The following is a 9,595-nucleotide window of genomic DNA, read 5'->3' on the forward strand; positions in this document are numbered from 1 at the left end:
CTGTCACCAACAAGGATGGGAACGTGGGAAAAGCCCTGGGTGTGAAGGAGAAACCCCTGCAGTTCAAATTAAGGGAACTCTTCCAAAAAGGTCCTGAAAACTCATTTCATAGTGTGAGTGTGAATATTTGGGTTTATTAAGACTTTGAGACTAAAAAAGATGCATTTATCATTGGCATCTTTAGTTGTGGAAGGGAGCACATTAAAGTTTTGGTGTCCCTATCAGAAGGCGGTGCTTGTCAGTTTAAGGTTTGACTCTGAGGGCACGCTTCTCAGATTGTTTCTCCAGGAGACCCCAGCATTGTGAGGGATACTGTGGGGAGTGTATCTCTGGGTTTCCTCCCCCATAGCTTTTCTCCAAGGTCAAACCTCCTTAGGCTAACATCATTTAATGTGCTCTGTGTTCTCACCATCACGGGGGAGAATCCTCTGAAGGAGTCTGGGGAGGATTCAGTGAGCTGGGGTGCAGAGGGTCTCCAGTCTGTACTCTGGCATACCTCAATAAAACATGAAGGAATAAAACCAGGTAGGGGCTGCCTAGGTCAAGGAACTTCCAGAAAGCCCTGAGTGGTAGTGGTGGTTGACTTACTAATTTGGGGAATGGCCTTGGATTCAGTGTCTCCTTTACTACTCCACTCCTTCCACTTCCTGATTTAGGGTTTAGGGTGAGGATGGTTTCAGGGTGGTCATGGTTGTAGGCAGGGCTGTTTCCCTGAGATAAGGGTTAGGAGCCAAGAAGAATCGGGTCAGAGATACGGAGATGTGTGGGGGACTAGCTCCTGGGATTTTCCTTACGTGTTAGCTGCTGTCCTCTCTTCCTGGCCTTGCTCCGAGCATCTCCCCTTCTTCCCCTAACATAGCAGTTTTCTGTTCTGGGTGCAGGGATGGGCTCCAGCCCATGAAGAGACTGGTTCCTTGCAAAATTGCTCTCCTCTGGGCAGCACTGACCCCACAGCCTTTTGTCTTCCCTTCCTTCCTTTCCAATCTGGTTTCTCCCCCCACCCCCTTTCTGGCAGATGCTTAGAGCATTCCCTACATGCCCAGCATGTGCAACCCGAGATAGCAGGGCAGGACACCCGAGCTGTTGCAGCCCTCATCGCAGCCCCGAGAGAAAAGAAGGGCACATGCCTTGGGATTAGGGGGAGAGAGCCCTTTGGTTTGCACGTGGAGAGCCTGGTTCGTGAGGCTTGGGGCCTAGGGACGGACTGTGCTTAGAAGAAAAGAGCAGAGGAGGGAATTGCCAAGCTTTGCATGGGAGAGATTTGAGTGCTGGAAACAGGAGCCTCTAGAGAAGGCTTGGAGAAGCTGGAAGGCCGAGATGGTGACGTCCTTGTCCCTTCCTCACCTCCCACTCACAGCCCTTACTTCACTCTGGCCTTCTTGATACTCTATCGGTCTGCCTGGTGAGTGGGGCTTTCCAGTGTTCTCTGCCTTGCCCTGGGTACCAGGATAAGGAGGCTGTTCAGAGGGCTGAGGTTCTCTACAACTTGTGACTTGGCTAGTAGAGACAGAAATGGACAGGTGGCTGGTTAAAATAGGCCTGGTGGCCCCCAGCCAGAGGAACTTAGCTGACCTGACAACCCCTGGATTCCCTCATTCTCTGTTCCCCTTAGTGACCCAAGGACCTCCCCTCCTGACTCCTACGCCCTGTCCACTAAGGAATCTGAGGCCCTCAGCTCCCAACAGGAGGTGATGAGAGGTGTCACAGAGAATTCTTGAGGTGGAGGTGGGGAGGGCCACGCATTTCTTTGTTCCATGTAGCAGGATAACATCATGGTTAAGAGGGCACGTTCTTGGATCAGACTGCACAGGTACAATCCTGCCTCCACCATTTCATTGATTCTAATGTAAGTGACCACCCCTGCTATAGTGTTCTAGGAATACAGCCACGATTGAGACAAAATCCTTGCTTTCATTCTAACTGGAGGGGCAAACTGCTAAATAAGACAATTCCTAGCTGTGGGGTCTTAGGCAAAGTATTTAACTTCTCCAAGCCTTGGTTTCTTCGTCCTTAAGACGTAGATGATATTGTTATTATTAGGGTTGTTCTGAGGATTAAAGAAACAACCCTAAATTACACTATGCCCAGCGTATGGTAAATGTTCAACACGTGCTTTCTATTACTAGTGGGGAAGATTTCCTTGTCAAGAGTTCTAAACCTCTCTCTTGCTATTCCTAGGTAATTCAGTACCAAACTGTTCGATATGACATCCTTCCCTTATCTCCTGTGTCCCGGAATCGGCTAAGTGAGTATGCTGACTGGGAGGAACCCTAGCTGAGGTAGGGTTCAAGGTCTTGGCTGGAGGTTGGTTGGTGTTACCCCTTCCCGTTGTGGTTCAGGCCAGGTGAAGAGGAAGATCCTGGTGCTGGATCTGGATGAGACACTTATTCACTCCCATCATGATGGGGTCCTGAGGCCTACAGTCCGGCCTGGAACGCCTCCTGACTTCATTCTTAAGGTGTGTGGGGCTGGGAAGTGATGGAATGGTTACGTCTGTTATTCTGCTCAATTCTTTGCCAGTCCCAGAGCATCTCATCCCTGGCTGTGTCCTCTGGCAGCCTGAAGGAGGGAAGCAGGCAGTGGGAGGGTGGGGGGTGTCCTTTAGGCCTATGTTGTGGTGCTCAGGACTTCTCCCAGCCCTGCTGTGTTCCTCTACAGGTGGTAATAGACAAACATCCCGTCCGGTTTTTTGTACATAAGAGGCCCCATGTGGATTTCTTCTTGGAAGTGGTGAGTTTGCAGAAGCTGAAGGCAGCTCTGTGATGAAGCAGTGATTTTAGGGCTCTGGGAATTTAGAGGATTTGGAGGAAGTAAGGGATCAGGAGAAATGGGTAAGGGCAGTTTTGGAGAGGGGAGGTTGTAGGATGCTCAGAGAATGGCTTTCGATAGTTTGGGTTCATTTGTTTTGCTGATGCAATTCTATTCTTCCACAGCCTTCCCGCTCTTTTTTTTTTTTTTTTTTTTTTTTTTTTTGCGGTACGCGGGCCTTTGCTGCGGCCTCTCTTGTTGCGGAGCGCAGGCCCAGCGGCCATGGCCCACAGGCCTAGCCGCTCCGCGGTATGTGGGATCCTCCCGGACCGGGGCACGAACCCGCGTCCCCTGCATCAGCAGGCGGACTCTCAACCACTGTGCCACCAGGGAAGCCCCTTCCCACTCTTTTGTTCTTGCATCTGTGAATCTTAAGGGTGTATGGTGCCTAAGACTCCTGAGTTTGAGGACAGTTTCAGAATTTTGTGTCCTCAGAGACATTCAGTGTTGTTGGAAGTCCTGAAGGACTCTGCTAGAGTCTTAGTAAAAGGGATCTATACGTCTGAATGATCATCTTTTCTGACACCTTCCTCTTCTCCAATCTCTTTCAGGTGAGCCAGTGGTACGAGCTGGTGGTGTTCACAGCAAGCATGGAAATTTACGGCTCTGCTGTGGCAGATAAACTGGATAACAGCAGGAGCATTCTCAAGAGGAGATACTACAGACAGGTAAGGGGCTAGCGTCCAGGCCTAAGAGTGAGGCTTGGGAGGCAGGCCATCAGGGAGGGGCCTGAGTTTGAGGCAACTGCCCTGGAATGGAACCTTCTGAGGGTGTGGGGGAGGCATACTGTATAATCCCTTTTGTGAGAACTGGCTGCCTGTGAGCACTGTTGGGATTGGGGGAGCAATCACAGAGGGCGAGTCTCCTTTTGATGACCAGCTCACCCTGCCTTCCAGCACTGCACTTTGGAATTGGGCAGCTACATCAAGGACCTTTCTGTGGTCCACAGTGACCTCTCCAGCATTGTGATCCTGGATAACTCCCCAGGGGCTTACAGGAGCCATCCAGGTACAGGGGACGGTGGTGAGTCTGGCAGGACTAGGAAGTGGTTCTGAGTAGGTATTTTGAATGCATGGAGCTGGGATTCCCTGGTTTACAGGATGCAAGTTGTTTCTCTTTTAAATGAGATGTTCGCCGCCCCGCCATATCCATTTCATAAATCAGATTTCTCATATCAAATTGCTTCAGGTAACACACAAGGCAGTAAGTTTGACTAGAAGCCTCGCCCTAGTATGAAATACGGTGATTAAAATTTTATTTTATTTTGAAGAATAAATCGAGGTTTTACTTAGGTCATTCAGTTTGGGGGCGTATGTATTTTAAAGTAATGAAAGCCACCCCCAAATAAAAGGAAAAGCACCCTGTCTCTCTTGAATCCTTTGTTTCTTCTCATGTGCCTTTTCACCCACTCTAGACAATGCCATCCCCATCAAATCCTGGTTCAGTGACCCCAGCGATACCGCCCTTCTCAACCTGCTTCCGATGCTGGATGCCCTCAGGTAAGGGAAGCTAGACACTTAGATTTCTGAGGAGAGAAGCGGGTGGGGGATCCCAAGAAGGAATAAAAGTTTGTCCTGTTTTACTTATCTCTTTTCCCTTAAGAATATTACTTTTGAACAAGGTCTTTTTAAAACTCATCACTTTTAGCCTTTGGGTTTTGGGCAAACTGAACCTGTCTCATGTGAAAACGGTGATCCTTTCCACCCCACGTCTTCCGTGAGGCTGCCTTACACTAGTGTGAGGATATCAACATAAGGACTCTACCAATGCAAGTTATTGTTGTCCCAGGTTCACCGCTGATGTTCGTTCTGTGCTGAGCCGAAACCTTCACCAACATAGGCTCTGGTGACAGCTGCTCCCCCTCCACCTGAGTTGGGGTGGGGGGGAAAGGGAGGGTGAGCCCTCGGGATGCCGTCTGGTGCCCTGTCCACTGGTGAGGACTGCCTGGGCAGGGTCTGCCCCTCCTACCCCTCTCTGCCCTGGGAGCCCTGCACTCCATATGGAGTCTGGATGGACACAAGGGCCAGATTCTCAAGCAGCCTCACTCTAACTTCGTGTTCGCACTCCCTGGAAACCCCAGACTGGGACATAAGCGGAGGCCTAGGAGAGCCGCAACAGTGTCTGGTGGAGAGACAGGACTGGCCAGAGTGGGAGACAGACATTCGGTAATCCGGGAGGCTCAAAGAGAAGCCAAGCCAGCTTTGTTGTGATTTGTTTTTTTAAAAACTCTTGTACAAAACTGATCTAATTCTTCACTCCAAGGGCTGGGTTGTGGGTGGGAAACTGGGATTTTGGGCCACTGGATTTTCCCCAAACTTGTCCCCTCCCTTACTTTCTATTTTCCCTTCTTCCTAGATTCCCTCAGACCTGTAACCAGCTTTCTCTCTTTTTTTTTTCTTTTCTCTCTTTTAAACCATGCATTATAACTTTAAAACCAAGGCTGCCCTAGGTCCTTCTCTGGGGTTTTGGGAAATGAAGGGAGGGGTCTTTGTTCACACCCACCCTGTCCCCTAGGCAGAAGGAAAAGAGGCTGCTGTAGACCCGAGGGGTAGGGGGAATGGTGTAATGTTAGCTTTCCCTGGTGGGAAGGGACTTAGTGACAGGATGGGCGCCCTGTCGGGGAGTGAAAGGACAACTGTGTGTCCTGAGGGAACGTGAGCTTCAGTGCGGTAGGACGGAGAAATATGAAAGGAGAGACCTGGGCGCCGGCAAAGCCAGCATTTCGTCTAGGGGGTTGACGTGAACAAGCTAAGCAGACGCTGCCCCTGAGCGGCGTGGGGCAGGAGGAGGGGGGAGCGGGTTGCTCCACGCCACCGGCGGGCCGGCCGAGCACCGGGGCTACACCTCCCCAGCGCTTTCCTCCCCGAAGCCTAAGCCGGCTCTACTTCCTCGCCCCCGCCACGTGACGCCCCGCCCTTCTCCGAGATCACATGATTCTCGGGTGCACACAGTGCAGTATTCTTCCGCGCTGACGTAGTCCTTACTTTTCGGACCTCCTCTCTAGTCCCTATTGGTCCACTCACGCCTGGAACCTAAGCGTTCCGTGCGTCTCTCCAAACATACGTTTCGTTTTTGCCCTCTATTTCCGGAGACCACTGCCTCCGCTTGGGTACTACTTTGTTTTGGTGTCAACGGCCGCCTTCAACGTACCAACACGTTTCGTGAATAGCTCTCCTTATAATTACCTGCTCTTTTTCCTGTACGTTATTTCCGAAAAGAACTTTTGGAGAGCCAAGTCTCAAATTACGGTTACCATCTTCCAGCCATTTTCATCGTTACCTTCCTGGGGGAAACTCGGAAAATGGGTTTTCAATTACTTTCGACGATAGCAAAAGCCAACAGTCTTTCCTACGCCGCGTGCGTAGCCTCCAAGTTGATTCCAAAGCTATTGCACTGACGGCGTGGGGGTGGCGGTCGGTAGGTGGTGCTACGCTAGTGGCGTTAGGGCCGTTGCGCTAGCGGCGTAACATAGCAGGCGGGGAGGCTCCTGCTGGTCGGGGGCGGGGTTGGTGAATAGGGAAGTGGCCCAAGTCCCGGGATCGCTCCGCCGAATCCGCCCGCGCGTCGCCGCCGTCGCCACCGCCCCCCGTCCCGGCCCCCCCCCGGGTTCCCTCAGCCCAGCCCGGTCCAGCCCGGTTCCCGGGAGGATGAAGTTCGTGTATAAAGAGGAGCATCCGTTCGAGAAGCGCCGCTCTGAGGGCGAGAAGATCCGAAAGAAATACCCGGACCGGGTCCCGGTGAGGACAGTAGCCAGGGCCGAGGGTGCGGGGCGCTGGCGCTGACGCCACAGCCCGGGCTTGAGTCCGGGACCCGCAGCGCGGGCCTCAGGCTGCCGGCTGTGGCGGGGTTGGGAACGAGCCCGAAACTGCTGTCCCTGGGACCGGAGGTGAAAGGAGTGGGGTAGCGGTAGAGCTGGGGGTGAGAGGATGTAGACGCGAGAGACAGACCTTGAGATTCATGTGGGAAGCTGTGGGGCGTTTGACAGTCTGAGCTTCACATGGGGTTTTTGAAATTGAAGCTGTAGTCGGCCCAGACAGGTCATCCCCTTATGATTAAAATAACGGTTTGTTATGACGCCCTGTTTAGGGATCCTGGATGTTTAGGTGAATTTGAGTCAGTGGGGTCAGAATCCCTGCTCAGGGCTGCGCCGCGTGTTCAGAGACAAAGAGAAATGAGTCTGGGGTAGGTGTGGGTGCTAGGAATGTTGTTGTTTGAGTTCTTGACAGGTGGAGCTGTCGGGCTATATACCTAATGTCTCCTAATTTTAACCTTCGCTTTAACAGGTGATAGTAGAAAAGGCTCCCAAAGCTCGGATAGGAGACCTGGACAAAAAGAAATATCTGGTGCCTTCTGATCTTACAGGTGGGAATCTGACCCAATACCCGGGTTTGCGTCCTGGGGGGTGGGAGCGCAGTCTCTGTGGGAGGAGGCTCCACATAGAAGGTGTTCTTTTGAGGGCATTTGTGATCTCTGACTTTATCAGGCCTTGTATCTTTGGCAGTTGGTCAGTTCTACTTCTTGATCCGGAAGCGAATTCATCTCCGAGCTGAGGATGCCTTGTTTTTCTTTGTCAACAATGTCATTCCACCCACCAGTGCCACGATGGGTCAGCTATACCAGGTATGGTGCCTGGGAAGTAGTGGAGGCTTTGGAGAGGAGTTGGAAGCGCTTGAGAGGCAAAAAGTTTTAAGTCAGCAATTCTTGGACCAAACTGGCTTACTTAGCTCTCAATTTTATATTTGCTCTTAAAATTTCCACATAGTCCTGGGTTGGGGATTTGGACAGGGCCGTGGGAGTAGAAAGAAGAGAGAATAGTGATCTGGAGCAACTGTTGTGATCCAGACTCTCCTCAGGCCCCTCCCTGTTCCAAGGCAGCAGAGAACAGTTTGAGGTCTTTTTGCCCAAGACTGTTGGCTAGAATAATACTGTTCAGCGTCTAGGGCCTGGAGCAAGTGAGAGGGAGAGTCAAAAAGAATGGTTTTGGAAGAATCTGTCCCGGTGGTGGGTGGTTCAAGTAACTAAGGCCCAGTTGCCTGAACACTGTTACTTTCTGCTTTCACCCCAGGAACACCATGAAGAAGACTTCTTTCTATACATTGCCTACAGTGACGAAAGTGTCTATGGTGTGTGAAGCTGCTGTCCCTAAGGTGGGGGGTCCCATTCTACAAAGAGAGAGGTGGCCCCCCTTCCTTGACCTGCTCCTCCTTGAGGGTCAAACACCACCTCCCTTTTTCAGGACCTGCACTTCCTAATGTTTGAGACTCTCTTCCAGCCCCTTTAAACACAAGAGTTAATGTGGGAGATGGCCTCTAGTACCCACTCTTTCTCCATTCTTCCCCTTTACCACCTTTCCCATTCTGCTTTAGACTTCTTGACTGTCAATCTGTGTCACATCTGGTGATTGTTTTGGTTTCTTTTCCCTAACTGCCCAAGGGGCTCAGAACCCCAACAATCCCTTCTTTTCACTACCTTCTTTTTTGGGGGTAGATGGAAGGGACTGAAATTGTGGGGGGAAGGTAGGAGGCACATCAATAAAGAGAAAACCACCAAACTGAACTGGATTTTTCTTTGTGTTGCTCCCCTCCCCCTTTTGTTCTCCCTCGTCAGTGGTGGGGAAAGAGGAGGTTGGAGGGATAGAAGTATATTTTGGTTTGTTTTTATGTTGGGCTTTTCCTTGTGCATAAAAAGTGTGCTTTTATTGTGATGGATGGAATACTGAATATCATTTCATGAAAGTTCAGTTTTATATACGTGTGTATGGATTGGGTCCTGAGGTTATAAAAAAAATTTTTTTTTTTTACTGTGGGTTTCTGTGGAAGTTTGAAAGCACCTGCTTTACATAAACCATCCAAGTTTGTCATAATCTTTTGGGTGAAGGAGATTTTCGAGTGTGGGAGCTAGTAAAAGGACTCTGTCCTCAGATGCGTGTCGCTTAGACAGACTTTGTGCCGGCGTGAGGGATCCAGTGGAGTGTAATCCAGGAGAGGGAGAACACGGGGAGGAGGGAGCCATTATCACCGGGAGAACTTCATCTCCCAGCAGCCTTTTCTCTGTCTGGCCGGAAGTGGGGCGGTCCCCCGTGGGTAGAAAGAAGCCGCAGAATGAGGCAGTATGGTGGCCGAAAGTTCTAATCCCTTCTTTCCCTTCATCCCGTTCTTTCTTAGCCCCGCCCAGCCTACATTTCCCAGGAGCCTGAGCGCACTCTTCCCCTCTCCCCTCTGCTCCCAATCTCCCCGCCACTCCCCGGGGGCGGAGAGCGGCTTAGTGCGCCTGCGCCAATCCGTGGCTTGCTGGGAACTGAAGTTCCAGAGGGTTATGCAGTGTCCTTTTTGCTGCCCCCGGACGGACTATAATCCCCTTGATGCATTGCGCGTTAGCGCCCGCGAAGGGAGGGGGGAGAGAGGAGGAGGGAGGGAGGAGAGAAGGAGGAGGGAGCAGGCGGCCGGCGGCGCGGGGGGAGGGGGCCCGGTCCGGGAGTGCGGGAGGCAGTGGTAGAGGGAGGTGGCGGCAGCGGCTAGCGGACTCGAGTCACAACCGAGTCGAAGCAGACACCTCCGTGGAGCGAGGCAGTAGGAGCACCGAGCACCGGAGGCGGCACCGGGATCCCCGGCTCAGGGGAGGGGGGCGCCGGACCGGGAGGAGGGGAGGGGGCGATGCTGGAAGCCATGGCGGAGCCCAGTCCCGAAGGTGAGCTCTCGACCGGTACAGAGCGCTTAGTCGGCGGGGGGCGGGCGAGGAATCTATTGGCAAACTTGGAGGTCGAGCCCCGGAGCCCAGCGGGGGAGGG

At 52.1% G+C, this 9,595-nt stretch overlaps 3 protein-coding genes across 4 annotated transcripts in view; all 3 read left to right on the forward strand.

Annotated features, from left to right (window-relative positions):
- CTDNEP1 (CTD nuclear envelope phosphatase 1) overlaps positions 1-5,246 on the forward strand; it is a 6,106-nt gene extending 860 nt beyond the window's left edge. Inside the window, exons 2-9 of one of the 2 annotated variants that reach the window (XM_024731373.1) lie at positions 2,179-2,245; positions 2,340-2,458; positions 2,659-2,730; positions 3,360-3,476; positions 3,705-3,816; positions 4,223-4,307; positions 4,597-4,653; positions 4,889-5,246. In XM_024731373.1, the coding sequence (XP_024587141.1) occupies positions 2,179-2,245; positions 2,340-2,458; positions 2,659-2,730; positions 3,360-3,476; positions 3,705-3,816; positions 4,223-4,307; positions 4,597-4,653; position 4,889 (630 nt within the window). In that variant the 3' untranslated portion in view covers positions 4,890-5,246. Of the gene's footprint in view, positions 1-2,178; positions 2,246-2,339; positions 2,459-2,658; positions 2,731-3,359; positions 3,477-3,704; positions 3,817-4,222; positions 4,308-4,596 lie in introns of both variants that reach the window. The other variant, XM_024731372.1, reaches the window with a different exon arrangement.
- Positions 5,247-6,324: 1,078 nt separating this feature from the next.
- GABARAP (GABA type A receptor-associated protein) lies at positions 6,325-8,364 on the forward strand. The gene is made up of 4 exons (XM_024731374.1): positions 6,325-6,545; positions 7,092-7,170; positions 7,310-7,428; positions 7,874-8,364. The coding sequence occupies exons 1-4, from the start codon at positions 6,456-6,458 to the stop codon at positions 7,937-7,939; spliced, it is 354 nt and encodes a 117-aa protein (XP_024587142.1). The 5' UTR covers positions 6,325-6,455; the 3' UTR covers positions 7,940-8,364.
- Positions 8,365-9,245: 881 nt separating this feature from the next.
- The window catches only part of PHF23 (PHD finger protein 23), a 3,468-nt gene continuing 3,118 nt past the window's right edge, over positions 9,246-9,595 (forward strand). The window contains exon 1 of the mRNA XM_024731388.1: positions 9,246-9,495. Within this exon, the coding sequence (XP_024587156.1) occupies positions 9,462-9,495 (34 nt within the window). The 5' untranslated portion in view covers positions 9,246-9,461. The remainder of the gene's footprint in view (positions 9,496-9,595) is intronic.

Source organism: Neophocaena asiaeorientalis, unplaced genomic scaffold (genome assembly GCF_003031525.2).
Source record: "Neophocaena asiaeorientalis asiaeorientalis breed wild unplaced genomic scaffold, Neophocaena_asiaeorientalis_V1.1 scaffold1189, whole genome shotgun sequence".
In the NCBI taxonomy this organism is placed as follows: Eukaryota; Metazoa; Chordata; class Mammalia; order Artiodactyla; family Phocoenidae; genus Neophocaena; species Neophocaena asiaeorientalis.

Excerpts from the sequence above, each read along its gene's own strand:
- GABARAP (XM_024731374.1), top strand. The coding sequence starts at position 6,456 with ATGAAGTTCGTGTATAAAGAGGAGCATCCGTTCGAGAAGCGCCGCTCT. Across the intron at positions 6,546-7,091 it reads AATACCCGGACCGGGTCCCG|GTGATAGTAGAAAAGGCTCC; the intron begins GTGAGGACAGTA and ends TCGCTTTAACAG. Across the intron at positions 7,171-7,309 it reads GGTGCCTTCTGATCTTACAG|TTGGTCAGTTCTACTTCTTG; the intron begins GTGGGAATCTGA and ends TATCTTTGGCAG.